Below are 21,185 nucleotides of genomic sequence, written 5' to 3' on the forward strand. Positions count from 1 at the left end.
GATAGGTAGATGTAAAATATGCATTTAGTACTTTTAAATTAAAAAAAATGTATCAAATAAATTTCCTACTTGAGGTACTTTTCTATACTGTACTGCTCAAGTGAAGCAGAATGAGCCATTTTGCAATTCTGTGTGAAAATTTTTAGTAAGCTTTATTATGTACACAAAAAACCCTATATTTTGATATCAAAGTTGTAGTAACTCTGGAACTACTATAGCTATCAAAAAAATAATTGCAGTTATGAAATCAGCACTGCAAGCTTTAAACACCTAAAATTTCAAGTAGCTGGTCATGAAATAAAAAAAAACCTTTTTCGAGTAGCATCTCCCCTTAAGCCAGGTGTTCGCTTGGCTACTAAGGACTACAATACAGTCTAGGTGGCGCTAGTTGCACACTTTTCTCCACAACAAATGGAGTTTTTCAAAACCCTCAAGCCTAAACCGGTCCTGAAGTTTGATAAAAAAAAAAAAAGGAAAAAAAAAAACTATCGGCGTAGATTTGAAGCAAGTGTTGAAAAAATGCGCAGAACAGTCTATTCGTAAAGAATTTTCTTACCGTAACTAGTTTCCCTCAGTTTTGTGAAGTTCAAATGCTGTTCAAGTGCGCCATAAAAATTGTTGCCGCTCATATTTTGGGAAGGTACCCTACAGCTAATGCCTATACACAAATTTTTTCAGATATTTTAATAGAACCTGGTTTTTGGCAAGCACATCGATCGGGACAGACATGGAGTCACCTTGAGACAGGATCATGTCGTTCGGATTTAGTAGGACGCAGAGAATAATGTCCCTGGACCTGTGGATTACCGAACTCCTGGTTATATGCCAACGATTTATTACCACTAGGACAGGTGAAAAGCAAGCCCAGTGTACTCAAAATCGTGGCTACTGGTACTGAATTTGAATAGTTCATTACCTTTGCAGCATCTGCACTCTTCTTGTAGCTTTCTATGGCAAACTTGTCCTGCTCTTGCCGCGACACCTCATATTTTTTCGCCGTTTGCTCAGCACACGCTCCCTGAAAGACAGATGAGAAAGAGTGTTAGTTTGTACCAAGAAAAAGAACAAAGGATTGCACATCCAAAGAAAAAACGCAATCAGATACTATCTAGCGTAGGCAACGCTCACAGAGATCACTGCCCAATTTGTACATCATAGCAAGCAGTCCAAAAAGTTGACTGCCTACGTTTTACACGTTTCAGAAGGAAAGTAAATTGGTACTCACCATGTGAATTTTGTCATATGCGTCCGTCAAGCCATCGAACACTATGCCATCCTGAAATCAAGACAAGATCATTAGATATCCTAACCATTTCTGAGGTTAGCGAATTTAATATGGCTTACAAACTTGATAACATTCCAATTACAGAACCGATGGACTTAAAAAAAAAAACAATAGGATAAGGCTTGTGTTAAGTTTTTGTAACTGCAGCCTGATGCATCTCTACCGACTAGCTCTGATATCTACAATCCTAACCATTCATAATGCTTCAGCTGCTCAATGTGGAATTGCATTGTGCCAGGAAACGAACAGAGTGATCAACCGACCTCGCCAGTTTTACCAACCACGTTTCTCTGTGCCGAAAAACATCGCACAGACATACTGCCAGCAAAGATCCTGCTACAGCTTCCCAATTTAAACTGCTCATGCTAAAACAAAACTAGATGACACAGGCTGCGCGTTACCCCATCTTCATCCAATTTGGCGAGTGTAGATATCCCAAAAGAAAGACTGTAGCACAGAATTGGTATCGGGTAGCCCCAATCGCTCTTGGTCGAGCTTGACGGATTGCCCAGTTTCGAAGTGTGCCACCACTCACCTGAAGGTGCACACCTCCGTACGGCGTTTCCCCTCGGTGCAAGTAGTAAGGAACGTTGGACATGCTCTCCATGCCGCCGGCGACAATTATCTCCTGAAAAGCCAAAGAAATTGACGGTGAGCATCAAAAGCAGGACACGACCCTTCGCTGCGGTGTTGGAATGCAGATGTATGTCGTTCAGTTTTAGTAGGACGCGGCGAATGCAGTCGCCAGCCCTGTGGATCACTGAACTCCTGTTTATCTGCCAGTGATTTATTACCACCAGGCCAGGTGAAAAGCAAGCCCAGTGTACTCAACATCGTGGCTTCAGTGAAAATCTCCAATGCCAGGTCAGGCCTGGCTGAACGTAACGGAGAGCAACAATTTCCAATTTCAATCAGTCAGCGCAACCCTGTGCATGGGCTTCCGCTTACAACTTGCAAGGTATAGTAATTCAGTTGAAGGAATACGAAACAAAATTTTCGCTCCTAAATTTTTTAATAATTCTGAAAAATTGGGCTACGAAATCGATACACTACTGTCATTACAGGGAGAAACTACAAAAACTTGACAAATTTAATGTGTTTTTCATAAACTGTCACATCTATAGGCCATGCCCTGAGCTAGAGGAGGTGGAAGGTGACACAACACAGGCCCGAAATGGATGAGCCAACCCCCCCCCCCCCCCCATATATCCAGAAGCACTACGAACAGCAACAGTAGCGAACCATGCTCCTGGCTGGCATAAAGTATCAACACAATAACAGCTCGTGTGCAGCCATCGTGTGCTGACAATCCATCAAAAATACAACTGTTCAAAAATATGAGAAATTAACTGTTTAACAGAACAGTTGCACATAGGCAGAATTTCGGATTTGATAAAAGTTTTCAGTATCCTTTTATTTAAGCCATATACGCTGAAAGTTGGAAAATTATTAAAACTAATTTATTTCCACAAAATAATTGCTTCTACGACCTCAAAAAAACAATGAGGCTTTTGTTGAAAAAAAAAAGAAAAAAGAAGCTCTTTCGTACAATGGTTTTGGAGCCATCCTATATGTAGCACACCATCGCTTGAAACACCGCGAATAAAAAACATTAGCACCTATCACTGTCATACGAAAGTTACTGCATACCCAATAACTGACGACAATCTACCAGACTTTGTATTACTTATATTTTCCCGTGGTATGGCCTTCAGCTACACGTACGCAAAATAGCAATTTTGTGACTGCAAGCACGCGGCTATTTGTACCCCATATATCACCTAGACTTGCACGTGACGAGGACAGGGCATCACAAAGACACCTTAGGTGGCACTAACTTTTTTTACAGAAAAAAAAAAAAAAACCGTCAAGTGTCACTGAAAAGTTTCAGCATCCTACATGTACGACACTGGGCATGTACGGGTTAAGATAACGCAAGGTAGTAAGCTTAGCTTACTGCTATGCTGACAGATATGACAGGTTCTCTGAACACAGACATCAGAAGCTCAAATTCGAAATGATCAAAGTTTAAGCAAGCTTCCCAAGCTGTTGCCGAATTCCAGCCTTCCCAAGCTGTTGCCGAACTCCAACATTTTCATACCAAAACTCGTCTTGGTGAAAATTTTTTCTTTAAATCTTGGCACAAATGCCTTGAGTGAATGCATGCAAAACACATCAACATGATTAAATTTTGAGAGTGCTGCTGCATTACTACTTAACAAAATTATTTGACTTTCAGAGGAAACAAGAGCGAGAAATGACAGAACATTTTATTACAAGATTTACGGTTCAAATGTAGAAAACTTCAAGCAACGGTGCATAAAAGCAGGCAGTCATGTCTATAGTGCTTATAAAGCTGTGTGCACGCAGATATACATACAAGGACATTACCTGTGATCCACACATGAGGCTCTGGGCAGCCAGCATTATTGCCTTCATACCAGATGCACAGACTTTGTTAACTGTGGTGCATGGTGTGGACTGTGAGAGACCTGTGAAGAGCACAATTCACCGCACAATAAACACAAAAAGAGTAGCTCTGCAGCACTGAGAAAGCAAATCCTACTCACAGCACTAATAAAATAGCTCATCAGCAGGCATTATTGGCATCCACAAAATGCAAAAGTTGACACCCAAAAAACTGGGCCATTATGCTCAACCTCCTTTACTCTTGCCTGCCATGGATGTCCGCTGCTGCCAAGTACTAAGATCTTGACTGCCACGCCATGACGAGATGGACATGCAAGTTAACTTCTATTGTTCAATCTAGAATTTCATGTGCCAAAACCGCAACATAAGTACAAGGCAGCTTGTAGTGGGGGACAATGGACAAATTTTGAACATGTGACCATCTTAAAAGCACCCAAATAATGTATTTGCTTGCATAATGATCATGGCTATTTTTTTTATAATTTACACATCGCAGTACCCACAGAAATGAATGCAATTTTATGTCACAATAAACACAGAGGCACTGGAGATTCCACAAGAAAGCCACTAATACAGTGGGTCACTAACAACCAATAAGAAGTCAGTCAATCCAATCTCACAACACAAGAATGCAAACGATTCTGTGCACAACGCTTGACTAATGCCTACAACAATATGGAATCGGTGCAGCGATGCTTCAGCAGAATTTAAAATGTTGTTTGGTCTTAGTAGGTAACAGTAGATAATCATCCCTACTGTTCCTGTGGAAACCAAACTACACCTTAATGTACCAGGGATTAATAACCACCAGGTTGTGAAAAGGCCAAGTCTGGGGTACTCAACACCCTGGGTGAGGTCAAACAAAATGCTCTCCATTGAAGTAATACTTGCCTGCTCCCAAAGCCGCTTGCCTCGCTGGTGCCTGTCCAGCGCCGGCCGATACCACATTGCCCATGAAGACTTCCTGAACATCTTCGCTTTTGATTCCTGCAGAAAGCCAGGAAGAGGTTAAAACAAAAAGAGAAACACCTCATTATGAAAAAGTAAATGTTAGTATGGCAAGCTTATGTAAAGAAGACGTGTTTTTTTTTGTTAACTTCAACACAACTCTTTCCGCATACGATGCTCGACCCAAAGAGAAAGGAGTATTTGAGGACAACTTTGTGACAGTATTCACAATGTCGCGACCTCCTAAGAAAGAAATGATTCCCGCTGCAGCCAGACAAGACACTAGAAATGCGTTCACTCACATGCTCTTTGTTGGTTATGTGAAAAAAGTCAAATGTTATATTATTATAGTAAGTCCATGCTGCACTGTCCTGAAGACCTATCAGCATCGATTATGGAGAAGACAGTGCCATGAACCTGAAAACCTTTGAAGAGAACATCCTTTGCCATCTCTTTTCAAACCTACTCGCAAAATAGATGGCATGCCAGCACCTCGAGGAGAAATGCAGTTCGAAAGAAAAGGTGAATTAATGTGTAGCCTATACAATGAATTTTTTTATTTGTATATAGGCTTTTATGCTGATTTGAAATATGCAATCAGTTTTGTAGTAAGTTGCACAGTTTTCGTTTTATGCTATGACAATGCGTGAAGTATGGTTCACTTTGGAGAACTTCTTATGCCGCTACTTTTTTATGCTTCTGAGCCATTAATGGCTAACATTGCTCTAGATTAACTGTAGAATGCAAATAACTATCAAGAAAGTGCATATAAGACATTTTGATGCACAAGAATTGCGTAATTCTTAGAATTCTCAGCCCATACTAATTACTTAATTTAGGTTTGTAATGATTATACAGACTAGATATAAAGAATGTACTTTCGACCTTAATATGTTAAGGAATATGTGGACGAAATTTCATCTAAATCACGTAATCAGAATTGTCAAAAACATGATGTCCAAACTCAAAGTTGCCCACAATATAACTTGAGAAAAATGCCTTTTAAAGGTATAAATGAAAGCTCACTTATGCGGAAAAATATGATTTTTAAGATTTTTATTGCATCCCGAGAGCTTAGCAATCATGTGGCTTTACTGAACTCATAAGAAATGCAATGAAAAGCATGACCCACGTGACCATTCCCAGAGGGCTCTAGACAATGAGATTTTTAGTTTTTAGTAGCTATCTTGTGCTTTTTACAAGTAACTTTAGCCTCCTTTAAATTTATTTACAATCTTCATTTTTTTGTTCTGAAAGTAGAGAAATTAAACTTGCCAAAGCAAATAATTCAAAACATATATAACAAAAAAAACTTGCACCCTTCAAGTCATCCCCCTTAAAGGGGTCTTGCGACACTTTTGGGACAGCCTTATTTGGCACCGGAACGCGTGTAGCGATAATTACCGAGATGAATGCAAGAATAATGGAAATTGGTACACAAAAAGTGAAGTTATGAGTCCTCAAAGTTCATAACTTGAGCAGACGATGACGAGAAATGTTCTTTTTCATGTTTCATTTGCCTGCTGACGTCAAAGACCAGTTCCAATCACAGCGCGTGTCTAATAAAGACGTTCCAGAAATGTCATCTCATAACGGCTTTCAAACAATAACTCGCTACCTCTCTTATTGGTGGCGTGCTTAGCATAGTTACTGCGAACCACGTGCGTCGGGTAGACGACGCTCCCACGGTCACCCTGTGTAAGGTACACACGAACACTTTGGGCGTGGTCACTCCTCTGCTTGCATGCAAGACTCGTCCTACGGCAACACTGGCGCCCATCACCTGTTGCTTTTTTGGCTCGCTAAAAACGCCGCACGCGTTTCCACTTTTAGTTGCCGGCGTACCATAGCCCCGTTCACAGGCTGTGTTGTGTTCATTCTTCTGAAAATACATCATTTCGAAACAAGAATGAATCCTTTCTCAAAAAGTGTAAGAAAAAAATTTTTGTTCTTTTTAGCTCTCACTTGTATGGCCTAGCTACCACCACATGAATATTGCATACTATTTCTCGCGCCAAGCAAATCAAAAGTGAACGGTGATTGTTGTCATGTCACATGACACGACGTCACTTCCCACAGCAAAAATAGTCTATGTGTGTCACTGTAGTCTGAAATCAAGCTAGCTTGTGTCATTAATTAAAATTATAACAGCGCCGATTTCGGCGTTGCCATGTGGCAAACGATATCAGCGCATTCCACAGCACCAGCAGAACCGATGAAAAATACGTGTTCAAATTGTGTCACAGGGCCCCTTTAAAGGGACAGACAACTGCCAGAACAAGAAATGAGATGACTGTACAGATGGAAAGATTGTCCCTCACAGTGGCTCAAAGCAGCGTTGTTTTTGCTCGCGAGTGATAGTTATATTTTCATTTTTTTCATTGAAAATCTCGAAAATAGCCCGTGCCACAACCTTGTGGCAGAAACTTCAATTATCCGATGTGCCCTGTCATGTGATTGTCAACTAGTGTAGGTGGTGAACAATTTTTCTATTAGTATTAAGATATTGTTTGCTTCTTTATAGTAAAATATATTACTCCGCGAAAATGTACATATAGACCTGGGCTAGTATTACGCATTGAAGTTGCACTGCCTTCCCATGACAGTATGATTCCATGCTCATCAGCGCGTCTTGAACAACTTTCTACGTGTTCACGAAACCGTGCACGTAGTTTCCGTGTCACGAAGGTTTTCGAGCAACAACCTTGGGCGCAGGCGCACGCAACGCGGCACAACTACAGATAAGCTGTATAAAGCCACCTTGTCTCTTTGCAACAGCTTGTTATTCTCAAGATTAGCTGTAAAGCTCAGCATAAACGTGGTTAAGCATAGTCACAAAAACTCCTGCGAAAGCAGAACGACAGCGTGCACAAGTCGCCAGAAAGGCTACCGGCATCGCTATCGATTCTCAGCATTCCTGAATGAAAGGGCTTATTCGTGTCCAGAAGATAAAAAAAATAACTGCTTTTGGGATTAACTACTGCAGCTACGAACACTACAGAGGGTACGCTTTCTGTCACGTCGGAAAAAACTGGGCAAAAAAATTGGTTGTCGGTCCCTTTAAAATATGCTCTAGGGTGGCGTGTCTCCCCAGAACAGCTTGGGGCGCGGCTGAGAGCCGCGCTGATCAGCTCAGATCGGGCGGATCAAATATGGGCCATCCAGCGACCCCGGAAGGCGGCTGAGAGACGGTCTCTCCACCGCCCCTGGTGCGGCTTAGGACCCATGCCTCAATCCGCTGGTTAAATAAAGTTTGCTCACTCACTCACTCAGTCCCTTTAAAAGATGCTGTCTCTCTAGAAGCTGGCACAGCAGAACTGCTATGCCTGCTCAGGCCTTATAATTAAAGAATAATTTACGGGAATGATAGCTATGCTTGATATGAGTGCTTTTCTCTAGACTAACTTATTGACTATGAAGCTGCAAGGACCTCAGTGCCCAAATTTTTTACAAGAAATTTTTTTTTTCAAAGCTCTTGCCCTTTGCATTAACTGTACTTTCTTGCACATAACTCTCACAAGAAATTTGAAAAGTGAGAGCAACAGTATTGATGACAGTTAATAAATTTCTAGGGTGGCTTCAAGGCAACGAAATGAATTGGACCGATCTTCACTGTTGTGTGGGGCAATAAGCACAGACCCCTTTTTGAAACTAGTCTGCTGGCTGCACATGAGGGCGCAGGTTACACACAAAATGCTTTATGTGATTATAAAAAATTCCAAAGAAACCCTAACATGACGAGGTATGCCAGATCAGATACTATCTAGCAAAGGCATAGGGCACAGCACAGTGTTCACAGCCTCCCAAGTATGCATCACTTCTGGCAACCTAACTACACTTAATCAGTTTAGATGTGCTTCACATCTTGTAGACTGCTGCCGCAATTTCACGACACACTGAATTTAAGCTCAACGATTTGCACTCGAAACAAAAATCTTAATTGGTATGCTATGCAAGGCTCTTCGGCATCAAAGGGACCGTGAAACACTTTTTTGAGTAAACATGGAATTGGTTCACTGGAAAAGAATATTACCTCACAAATTTAACGCCGCAAAAATTTAAAGAATCCCTCCAGTACGAGTGGAGTTACACAGATTTGTCACACGCAGCAATCATATTCTCCCTTCTCTCGTCCTGACAAAAGCGCTGAAAGCTCAGCAGGGAGGGGCAAAATATAACGTCACTTGCGCCTTGTGACCTTGTGCATTTTTTTCCTTCTTCGAATACGCGGCTTTTTCAGTGTGATCGCATGCACACGCGTGGACAAGTAACGGCCTCTTGAGGCGACCTCTGTCAACCGAGCGCTCCATGTTCAAATCAGCCAATGGCTGATAGATGGGCTTACTGGGCTTATTTCCCCCGATTTGTTGAGAGAAGAGAAAGCTACTTTTAGCTGACTGATAATTTATGGTGAATTCCAAGCCACATGCTGTGCTGAAAAATGTACCGGACGAGTTGAAAATGAGTTGAAAAATGTACCGCATGTGTTTCACTGTGGTTATGTGCTCTGAAAAACTTGGATTTATCAATTCAGTTGCACAAATTGAAAATACGAGCACTGTTGTATTGAATGTTTTAAATCAGTGATCGGTTCACTTTTCACGTCTACCTTAACAAATTTTTTGAAGAAGTTTTATTAGTATTTTCTTAAAATGTAGCCTACAATACTAGAATGGTGCTAGGGTAATACTGTTGAACCTACTTATAAGAGCTACACAAAGAGGAGCCCTTTTTGCCTGCTATATGCGGTGTCCACTAGTAGGCGTAGTATCACTTTCTAAATTTCTGATCAACCCCTATTTCAATACCGGCACACTGGTCTTTCTTGCACACAATAGTATGTTACATTGGTTTCCTTATGAAGGTTTTAAGTGCATTTGATGTTTTTAATTCACATATATGCATTCCACAGTGTAATGTGAACATGTTTCTGGAGTGGCTCCAATATACAAAGTCGCTATACAATCCTGCCATCACTAGGTTCGATGAACGTGCTTTGTAAGGAAATGCACCGAAGTTTTATTAATCGACAGGTACTTCACATTCCACCCAAATTAGGATGCCGCCATATTATTGAATTATTCAGTAAGAAGCCTCCAGTTGGAAATAACACTATTATGGCAGAGCCAGGTACTGTTGCTTTAACACACTGCAGTATGTAGTAGTGAACAAAATGACATTTTTTCCCTCTTGAAACATACAACACCTACCGTTGAATGAGCACTTGAGGGTTAACGATAACTGCTTGAACTAATAGGATATTCGACAACTACCTTCTTAATCTTTGCAAGTTAGCCAATTAGATAAATAATAAAAACTTGCAAGCTAGCAAAACACCGTTCCGGAACCAACGAATAATGTGACATGACAAATACCATGATGCCTGGTACTCAAATCCCTGTGGCTCTTCTAAAACGTTCCAAGCTGCTGAGCTCTGCTTACAGGGCCTTTAAAAAGCAATGTGAGAAATTGATTGATAGGTGGAGTTTTAACGTCCCAAAACCACCATATCGTTATGAGAGACGCCGTAGTGGAGGGCTCCGGAAATTTTGACCACCTGGGGTTCTTTAACACGCTCCCAAATTTGAGCACACGGGCCAACAACATTTCCACCTCCATCGGAAATGCTGCCGCTGCAGCCGGGATTCAAACCAGCGACCTGCAGGTCAGCAGCCGAGTACTTTAGCTACTAGACCACCGCGGCGGGGCGCAATGTGAGAAATTAGTACTGACAATAACTTATTTAGGCCAAAAGAGACTGCCAAAATGTATGGAATTTCAAAGCTCCAAGTGTTGCCACTGTTTTATCTTTGCCCATTGTTCTGGCTTTACCAAGCCTCCACCTTTAGAGATGGCCCTAGAGGTCATTTGAGAATAAATCAGAAGGATTTTTCTCAAATACAGCAGACTTTCTCTCATTGTGTTTAGATATTATCATATCAGCATGCAAGAGTTCTTTAGTCAATATCATTTTAAAGAATGTACAGTTGTGTCATTAGTAAGGCAATAGCCACTGTTAACAAGTTTGTAGGCTGTGCACATTGCTTTTGCCGATTTCCTTACATGTCACTTCATCTACCACGCCTACGTTTGCAAACAATGCCTGTTGCTAGGCTAAGCTTGCCAGTTATTGGACCTTCCGGTGCATTATCAAATTCCCAATTAATGTGTTAAGTTTCCCTGTCATGCATTCAAAAATATGTAAGCTGCACTGACAACAGGCAAAACTCCATGGTGCATATAATCTGTAGGCAACAGTGAAGTATTCGGGGCTCTTAGGATGGGACAGCCCCTTGGATTTTTTTTTTAGCAATTTATCATACTTTCATAGCTTTCCCTTGTATTTCCTGCTCGAATTTTCAGGGCTGCGTTTTCGATGGAGGCGAAAATTCCATAGGCCCGTGTGCTCAGATGTGAGTGCAGGTTAAAGACCCCCCCAGGTGGTCAAAATTCCAGACTACGGCGTTTCTCATAATTATATGGTGGTTACACTCCACATAGCAATCAATCAAATCAATGAATCGAATTTTCACAGTTCATATCCAGCTTCATTAAGATTGATGGTTCTTAAAAACATCTCTGAATGTTGGATGAATATGGGGATTTTGTGTGCTGCATTTACAAGACTAAAAGACCCAGAAACTTCACATTTGAATGTCCGCCAGACATTAGTAAAACACAACATGCAGTGCAAATCAGCGCTACCATACTGCACATAAAATCACTTGAATCCAACGAGTCTCTCACCTGCTCTCTCGACTGCCCCTTTGATCGCAATGGAACCGAGTTTTGTTGCCGGCACAGAGACAAAAGCACTTCGGAATGAACCAATTGGAGTCCTAGCAAAGGAGGCTATCACAACTTCCTGCAGTCAAAGGAAACAATCTTTTATCCAGTCCATCTTTGTTGTATTTTTGTAACACATTATCAGGGAAAAAAAATGATTACCCTGTAATCTTCTAAGATTACCTTAACACACAAGGAAACAAGAAAATGGTGCCACATGTTATCAACTTGGCTGTCCAGTGGAAAATTGGGCATAAAAATCCTGTCCTGTGCAAGCTAAGGCAGACAAGATGAGATCGAGGTTAAACTACAACTCTTATCCCATTTCACAGAGCACGCTTTTCATTGCATTGTAAGCAGGTCTAAACACATCAATGAGCGCACGACTTGCACACAATCCACTTGAACAAAATGAAGGCAACAAACAGTGGTTTGTTAAACTCTTAACACATGTGAGAATGAGATGCCTGGGGTTGCCTCGACATAATTGCAGCTTATCTAAACCTTTATCATTAAAACATCAAGACCTTTATGGATTACAAAAACTTGTACATGCAGTATGACATATATATGCGCAATCTCTCAAAGGAGGACTACAATACTTACATTTAATGAATGGGTAGTGCCGTTGCTGTACATCCTATGTAACAGAGCAGTGGCAACCTGAAAATGAAAAAGAAATGTAAAGATATTCATTCGTAATGAATGGTGCATATTGTTTCAACACTCCCTTCACAGCGATTATTATATATGCAGCAAATTTCGATTGCCAATTGCGACTAGGGCAGGCCCACACTTTGTTCAAGCAGTGTCCAGTACTGAAATATTTTCCACTACGATGCTGCAGAATTTCTTGTGCATGTTGTAGAGTTAGAAGTGTTTTGAATGCATTCCTGACGTTCATTGAATCTAGAGTTTAAGGCACACTGAAACAAAAAGAAAAAGAAAAACCGTTATGTGGGAATGGTGATGAAAGCCAGTTCGGCGTTAAAGGGGATATTGAAGACCCCACTACTTAAAATCATGTCGTTCGGCTTTGGTAGGCTCCAGTAACTGAATGATCACTGGGGCCTTTGGATAACCGAACACCCTTGATTTGCCAGAGGTTAACGGACACTGAAGCGCGTATGTATAGGCTTAGTGTCAGAATAAAACACCCTGGCTTAGGCAACCTCCCAGCAACACGGGATTTCTTCACCAGAAGGATATCTTAAAAGCTATTCAAATTGGGCGACGAAACACATTCCACGAAACGGCGTTCGATGCATTCGAGCGCACAACCAATAATCTAAGGAGCGGCGCGAAACGCTAACACGTGGCAACACAAGAGACACGAACTTTTTGCCAAAATATTCCACCCAGAAACAACTTTAGACCGGCTTACGTGAACGCACCGAGTAAACGCACGAACACACAAGACCCTACGATCACCAAACGAGCAGCGCAACGACTGGGGCAAGATTTTTCAGACAAAGCGCCGGTCCACTCACCACGTGGTTGGCCCGGTGGTCCTTCAGCGAAATTTGTCGGCAATGACGAAGCAACGCGCTGCACGCAGAGACAACGACGCACTGCGCCTCCCTTCGAGCACGACTTATCAAGCTGCATTTCCCAATGATTCATCGCGCTCATAATATAAGGTTAAAGAGCAATCGCCCGCAAGCTGTCCCCTCCACGCTGAGCGATGTGGCGATTGCCCGCGCGACAGATAGCAGCAGACTTACGACGGCTTCTGCTCCGTCTTTCTCAGTGGCTATGGATTCACTCTCGCCACTCAAGGATGCCAGACGGCAATTCCGTGGCTGCTAAAATCGGCCGTACGTACGAATCAAACGTGCATACGACGGTAAAACGTGCCCTGCTTTATTGAATGAAGCAGAAAGTATATAAACCATTGATCAGTCAGGAGCAGTTAATACGTATGACAGCGACAACAACGTCTAGAAAATATGCAGACGAGTTCAACTATTGATAGAAATCTATGAGAAACGGCCGCAAATTCCAGATGCTTCACCGCTGAGCTCGTCAAAGGATTTTAAGTCATTTATTTAAACAAGGCGCAAAATATACGAGTACAATTTGTGTGAGCATTGTCCCTGCCACCTCGTCGACACAGCATGACGTTATGAATCAGCAAAATCAATTATGAAGATTGCACAAAAGTCGTTAAAAAGGCAGGATGTATTAATGGCACCATTGATTTAATTGCTAATAATTTGGCACCCTCACCTTTCTTTTTCTTTTCTTGCAATCAATTTTCATCTGTCTTTGCTGACTCACAAGCTAAGCACGGGCTTTCAAAATTTTGTTAGACTACATCCACCTCCTACATAACTGCTGCTGCACAAACTAGTTTACCAATATCTCCACAGCCTATCCACAAATCTAAAAGATGATTACGACTGGCATCTGAACGACTCACTTGCGAGAGCTACTGTGCTTGTTTCAAACTGCTTTGTGGTTTGCCGTTTTGCTCAAAGTCATCAGTGTCACAGCCATTTCCTTGTGAAGCAGTAACAACTTTTGTGTAAACTTAGGCGGGGGGTGTTCATTTTAAAGCAATGTGCAACTACAAACGAAGAACATGCTTATCATATAATGCCACTGCCAGGAATCAAAATTTTCTGGAATGTTATCATTCTGAGGATCTTATTCTTGCTGCCATTATGTTTCTGGAATAGAAATATTTATGAAATGAGGAAATGGTTGCAAATACTACAACAGCTTAGGGCTACATTTGAAACGTACACTGACTTCTCAGAAACCATATTTTTAGTTATGAAATATGAATTTTGGTTTGAAAAGCCCAAGCCTATATGCTTCTATGTGCTGGTCACTCTATCACCACATCTGACTGGGAGGCTAACAGGTTGGAAAGTGAGGCCCAAATAATTGACAATTTGCAGCACAAGGGCACAAATTTAAGTTTGCAAAGGGGAGCCTCACGAACAGTACTGTTGACAAGCCTTCAAAAAAAAAAATTGTGAGCCTATGCAGCTTATCTTGAATAACTTTTAAGAGAAGCTCCAATACCTACTCGTTGTTGCTATGAGGGGGCCATCTGTAAGCAACCATGAAGTCTTTAGGCAGTATGATGTCCTGGGGTTCAAGCAAAACTAACTGTGCAGTTTTTCTAAGTCACAGCAGTACATGCACTTTTTACATCTAAACACAAATGTAGAACCGCTTTTCATGAAGATCATGATTGCACATTTTTGAATACTATAAATTTCCTTTCAATTTTCATTGAATAGTGAATTCAAATGCTTGATTTCTAACTTTACTAATATATATTTCAACGAAGACAGTAGCTAACTTACAGTAATTACCTTAAGATGTTTCCTAGACAAAAAGTTGACCAAGTGGTATATGCCTGCTTAGTATGTGGACGGTCAGCATTTGGCCAAGCTTTAAAACATACACCCTTTACAGCTTGCAGCACAAGGAAAGAACATGCACATAAACACAAGAAAATGGGACAGAGCAGGCAAGCTCGAACAACGCAGATTTGTTGAAAGAGGAATGCGAAAGAAAGTTTGGAAGCAGTGATAGAAACATCTTGCATAGGGGAGCGTAGATGGGGGTCAGGAACGAAAAACACACGACAAAAAAACCAAGTTTTTTCTGTAGTATGTTCTTTATTCATAACCACACTCCCCTACGCAACATGTTGAACCAACTAACCATCTTGAATGGGAACATCGACGGAATCCAACATACAACTGTGTTTAGCATATGGGACAAATTAATATGAACTTATTGCAAGGAGGGAAAGATGGGAAATGAAAGGTAGGGAGAAATAAGTACTGAAATGAAGGATGGCATTGAAAAATGATATTTTTCAACAGGGAGTTTGAGAAGCATTAACATGCTGCCTAAAAATGAAGGGGCGTTACATGATTGACTGTGAGGAGATGAAAGTGGTTATAGCAGGAAAAATGTAAAGACTATCTGGTGTCACACTGAAGAGACCATGGCTACATGCCATGAAAAGAAAAGCAATAAAACAAAAGAAGAGAGAAGAAATAGAAGCAATAAATTGATACAAGTAAAGAATGAAGTTTTTCAGAGCAACAATTATTTCACAAGCTAAGGAGAGGGTGGCATGTAACCAGAATTACAGCTTAGCTCCCGCTCTCACCTTATCTAAATCTCTCCTGCTTTTTTTTCTTCTGTCAACTGCTGTTCAACAGGTTGCGCTGCTTCTATATTATGATATGCATCAACATTGTATTGTTTTACTACTACAGCAATAACTATGTCCCTTTGGCTCACTAAAACGTGCAGAGCATGCTCAAGCGAGTTGACAGAATCCGTTATCTCCTTCGGCACATGCGAAACTGCCAGGCTTGCATCATTCAATAAGCAAGCATGTCGTACGTGGAAAAATCAATGCTTTCTAAAAGCATAATAATCAGTAGCAACTTAACCAAGGATGCTTAATTTTCAGCTTTTCCCCAAGATTTATCTTTTATGCGTAAATTTGGTCTCATTTATGATAATCACCCACCTGATGTATATACTATTACGTATATGATCCCATTCACTCTCTAAACCGTAAGATAAATTGTGTGAAATAATACCATTAGCATGTGATCGAACAACCAGGTACCCTCCCTTCTTTTTTGTAGTTGTTATAGTCAGCATATGATGAACTATACTGACTGTTCCCTCTTGTTTATTTTTGTATTTCGTAGTTTTACCAGCCTGCAACTGCACTTGAATCATTTGACACAAATCAGACCTGAAGCTCTAATGTGTGTTACTGCCAATAACAATTTTAAATACAATTGTGTTTATGGTCATTTTGTAAAACGAGAAGCTTGTAAATTTACATAGTACACACAAAGCCACTGCCAGCTTTTTTGCTACAGACTGCTCTGTTCATACTAAGTGCACACACACATGCACACACACAAAAAGGCTTCTTTCCCTTATGGTGCCAGTAGAGAGAATAGTAATGAAGTTTACTTAGGTACGTCAATGCCATAAAAAAAGTATGGCTACTAAGTTGTGCGAAATGCTATCAAGCTCAAATTGTTACACGTAAAACTTGCGCTGAGCATTTCGAGTCAAGCACTGCAACCGATAGTGACATTTCTTTAGTAATTCCTCAACAACGTTCCTCAAGTCGCGTAGGCATCCCCGACAATGCATTCAAACCAGTTATGTTACCCTATGTAAAGTAGCATGTACGGTAGGGACAAAGTTAACTAGGTCGCAGAACTCGTGTCAACGCCCCTCTACTGACAAGCCCTCTCAGCAACGGATAGCGCAACTCTACATATTTTTTTTTCACTCTCGCAACATCGTTAGACATTCCGAGAACCAGGATTACCGCGGAATAACCATTAAATACTGTCTCAAGGTTGCGGGTATTCCGAAAGGAGAAACGCGGAGTGGGCCGTTCTAATTATGCCAGTGACCCCCGATCTCGGTACGACGCGACGGCCAGTGAACTTGACACTGAAATCGCGAGACGAGGCTCTTTGCTTCATTTGTTCCTTTAAATCTCTCTCTGCGATACGGCACCGACATACCTTGTAGAAGCGTGTAGCGGTTTTCTATGTTCGGTGTGCTGCAAGATGGGACGTCCGTTCGAGTGATGTCGCGTGCGGGACGGAGCGCCGAGAGCAAAATAACCAAAGAACCAGGAAGAGCTCAACTGTGAATCTATCTCTTTTCGTTTGTGTTGTCTGGAAGAGGAAGATACACAAAACACGAAACCGGTTTCCTCGAGAGCGGCCGACGAAGCAAGCACATGCTCTCCGCCAGCGCACCGGCGATGTTTGTCGTAGACGACGTTAACGCTGAGCTATGCATATGCTGATGGACGATTTGGCGTTGACGAATGATCAGCGAGCGCATGCCGAGAAAAGAAAGAAACTAAATGCACTGCGGCGGAGAAAAAATGTGCTGAACGTTTGCCGGCGTGTGATGAGCATGTTTCGAGAATAAGAAAAAAAAAAGCAGCACAGATCTCGTTTTGAAGCTAGGCGAGAAAACCCCCCGTGATAGCAGTAAAGTGCTCACCTTTCTGCTACACCTCCCCGTCACGAACAGTGCCATAATGCATTCAAAAATAAATACGAAATCACGCCACTATAACATACGAATACTCGCCACACATACGATGGCACGATCGTACCGTTTGTGGGCAAGGCCTAGCCCACTGAGTAGTACAAATGTGTGTGATGGCGCTAGCAGTCAGTCAAATGATTGAATTGTGGTAATTTTGTAACATTGTAAGAACCGCAAAAAGGGCTTAGTAAAGTTGTAATGTAAATGCGTGAGGTATGTAATTAACCTCACATTTGAGCAGCAGTACACATTTTAAACTTCTTTTGAAGGATTTTTGGTTTTTTTTTTCATTGAAGATGCTTTTAGTGAGGAGGGGGAGGGGGGGGTTGAGGCGTTCAATTACACTGGAGGCTGGTTAAATCCACAACATTCTCAAGGTCCTATCATTTTCATTCGTGAGCGTGTCTACGTGCTCATGCAAAATTTGAAAATTTCTTAAACAGATTGGTTCGAACGCCCCGCCCCTTCTTCCAGCCACGCCAGTTCGCGGATAGAAGAAAAAAAAGCTCACTGGTGAACCTGCGTGAACGAAAATGTTAGCGCTGCTTCTTTTTATGTTGTGGTAGCGGAAATCTTTGAGCAAAAAGCAGGGGACCCTAGTATGCTCGCCACATAACAGTTAGCTATTTATTTTGTTCTCGGACATATGTTATGAAATAACTGGCTTGGCCCAGACGTTTTTATTGAACTTATTTGCCAAAGCTGTCATAGGGCATGGCATGTGTACTGTGGCAAGCAGCTGCGCTAGTCCTTATATCATCAGACGATGCCGCTTGTGCACCAGGCCAGCTCCCGCGAACGCACCTGTGTTAGCCCCGCAGTACGATGACCCAGAATGAGAGCCCATCGACGCTTTCAAACAATAAATAATGACAAAATACCCGTGTATGAAACATCCTGTGGCAATTTAATGGAGTGAAGCATGGCGCAAAACGCCATCGAAGGAAATGCAACGAAACGAATCACAGAGTCTGCGATTCGTTTCGTTGCATTTCCTTCGATTTACCTACAGAGCTCGTCCTTCTGGGAATGCGTTTATTCTTGGCCCAGGCCTTGCGAGCGAGTTATTAGAATTTTTTTTTTTACTTGGATGCGAGTGTTGGATTCTCCAATGAGAATGCTTCGAATAAAAGACACGCTTTCATTTAGCAATACAACCGCTGTTCCTGAAAGTAGTGTGTGTACCTAAGAAACCCAAAACATGGCTTACTGGGACAATATCAGTTCCCAAAGCTCTCTGATTTGAATGGTCTACTGAGTTTATGCTCTCACGCTCTATTCTCTCCATACGCCCTTTTTTTTTTTCGCTTAGGTGGTAAGTGTTTAATCAACGTGAACATCTGAATAGTTACGTCAGGCAGTAACGTACTATGCCGAGAATTATTAAGTTTCCTTGTCTAGTCGTGCGTACACGTATCATATATAATATTTTGGCAAATGTCGACTGTACAACATCGTTTTTTTTTTCATAGGGGCCTGAGGTATTGAAACTGTGTTATGTTCAAAAAAAAAAAAAGTGCGTAGATCTGTATTTTATCAATGCAGCAGAGAGCTGCCTCACCTGCTAGAGGTCGAACGTTATTGTTTATTTGGCAGGTGTAGCGAATAAAGAAACGAAAAGCGTAATCAGAGCCACACGCGCAGAAATGCAGGTAACCCACACGGTAACTCACCGGTACAGTGTACTAGAATTATAGTACACTGTACTCACCGGGCTTCCTATTTCCGCTTCGTTTGCGACGCTGGTTCCCCACGCCTCGCTGGTCGTTGTGCTTGAGTCTGTTTGAAACGGCTCTTCTGAATACTCGCTCATATTGCCTACAGTAGTACGCAACTCACGGTACCACACGAAAATGGATAGCCCACTGCAAGGCATACCAACACTGCCCACAATAATCATCATCGTAATTAGCCTGGGCACGCCCACTGCAAGGTGAAGGCCTGCCCGATGTTTCTCTAATTAACCCGGAGGCAATCGCATCTTCCTGCCTTCTTTGCTACGCTCTTATTAGTGACTCTAGCGAATGTGAATTCAGTACGTATTTTTTTTTCCTTTAGTGTATACATGTATGTTTCGTCCACACCGCGATTCCGGAATGCCTGCACGGCTGCCGAGATTTCAACCCAGCCAAATACCTTCTCGTAATCTATGAAGGCTACATATATGAATTTATTACGTTCCGTGCATTTATCTATCCTCCGATTCACAGTGTGAACATGGTATATGGTTGAGCAGCCTTCACCAACTCCTGCCTGATTTTTTGGTTCATAAATTTTTGAGGTGGTTCTAATTCTATTTGGGATCACCTTAAATAGCTTGTAGGCAACGGGCAGGAAGCTGATCGGCCGGTATTTTTCGAAGTACTTGACGTGCCTTTTCCCTCTGCCATTTCGGACAATGTCAAATTCCACCACGTTGCCGGATTCCGACGTTGGTCAAGTCGGATCGGCCCAGAGGGTAGCTACAACCTCTTATTGGCTTAAAATGACACAATTACTCAATTTGACAATATTGCGGAACCATAAAGTACACAGAATGACACCTATATCTATGCAAATACGTAGAAAACATTCTTATGAAACAATATAAAGTATATAATTATTTAATAGTCAGAAATATTCCTGTTAAACTAAAAATAAAATTATTATTTTTCTACATTTTAAACATTTTATCTGTAATACCCGATCTTTGACCAATCTTACAGGGCGGGTGCGAGTAAACAATTTTAGGACCAACTTGTATACGTCTACTTTGATGCCCACGACGACTATAGACGCAGACGCACCAATTTCACCGAACGACTACTACGTTTGACAAGGAAGCGAAGATGTCATCAAGATGCGAAGGTTAAGGTCGTCTCTGAGGACCTGAAATAACGGTGGTGCCTCATCGCTGAGGAAAGTAGGCAGAGGCCAGAGAATGACTGGAATGAGGGAACCTCCCACCTAAGAGTACAGCCGGGGCTTGCCGCAACATACTATTTCGTTAATTTTGAATTTCAGTTTTAAATTTGAGTTTATTCCAACAAAGTTGCGAGGATGACCAGACAGAAAAGCTGCATTGAGCAGCTGGAAAGGAACGTGGCCACCTTATACACTAGGCAGTTTCACACTGGCCGAACAGAAGTACGCAGTAACAGAAGTAATAAAGTAATGAGCACCTACTCAAAAAAAAAAAAAAAACACTTCCATTTCGTTTACACGATAAGTTAATTGCAGTGTCCGCTCGGATGATTACGCTGTTTGCGTTATACTAACAGTATGATGCCATTTTTAACATCGTATAAGGTTGAATTCTGAGCATAGCCAACGTCGCTTTCAACTCAGCGCTGTTGTGTGAAGCGAAGTGGAATAACATATCGACGCATAGTAATGAAAGGTGCGAACAAGAGAAGTTAAGGTGAGAAGGATGGCAAGAAAGAGTAGTATGAGAACAGAGAGGGGGAGAGGGTAAACACAGAAACGGGTTTAGAAATGGAAGTGAAGGTAGGGAGGAGGAAAAGGAGGAGAGGAGACGGTAAAGCGTAGCGTAGCGGTGCACATATGTAGTATAGCATAGCGAGGGTGGGGAAAAGGAAGTGAAAGAAGCAGGGCAGGGACACCAGCTCTGCTGTTTCCTCAGTATTCGCATCGCTGGTGCATACCTGCATCGATA

General features: G+C 41.8%; 1 protein-coding gene across 4 annotated transcripts in view; it reads right to left on the reverse strand.

Moving 5' to 3' along the window:
* Positions 1-17,625, reverse strand: part of Acat1 (Acetyl-CoA acetyltransferase 1) — a 48,684-nt gene extending 31,059 nt beyond the window's left edge. For 2 of the 4 annotated variants that reach the window (XM_037425405.2, XM_037425404.2), the window contains exons 1-8: positions 17,483-17,625; positions 12,056-12,112; positions 11,411-11,528; positions 4,607-4,702; positions 3,677-3,777; positions 1,821-1,913; positions 1,226-1,276; positions 917-1,018 (exon numbers count right to left, since the gene is read on the reverse strand). In XM_037425405.2, the coding sequence (XP_037281302.2) occupies positions 917-1,018; positions 1,226-1,276; positions 1,821-1,913; positions 3,677-3,777; positions 4,607-4,702; positions 11,411-11,528; positions 12,056-12,112; positions 17,483-17,518 (654 nt within the window). In that variant the 5' untranslated portion in view covers positions 17,519-17,625. Of the gene's footprint in view, positions 1-916; positions 1,019-1,225; positions 1,277-1,820; positions 1,914-3,676; positions 3,778-4,606; positions 4,703-11,410; positions 11,529-12,055; positions 12,113-12,939; positions 13,108-16,989; positions 17,116-17,482 lie in introns of those variants that run through there. The other 2 variants (XM_037425407.2, XM_037425408.2) reach the window with 2 other exon arrangements.
* Positions 17,626-21,185: the final 3,560 nt, after the last annotated feature.

Source organism: Rhipicephalus microplus, chromosome 5 (assembly GCF_043290135.1).
Source record: "Rhipicephalus microplus isolate Deutch F79 chromosome 5, USDA_Rmic, whole genome shotgun sequence".
In the NCBI taxonomy this organism is placed as follows: domain Eukaryota; kingdom Metazoa; phylum Arthropoda; class Arachnida; order Ixodida; family Ixodidae; genus Rhipicephalus; species Rhipicephalus microplus.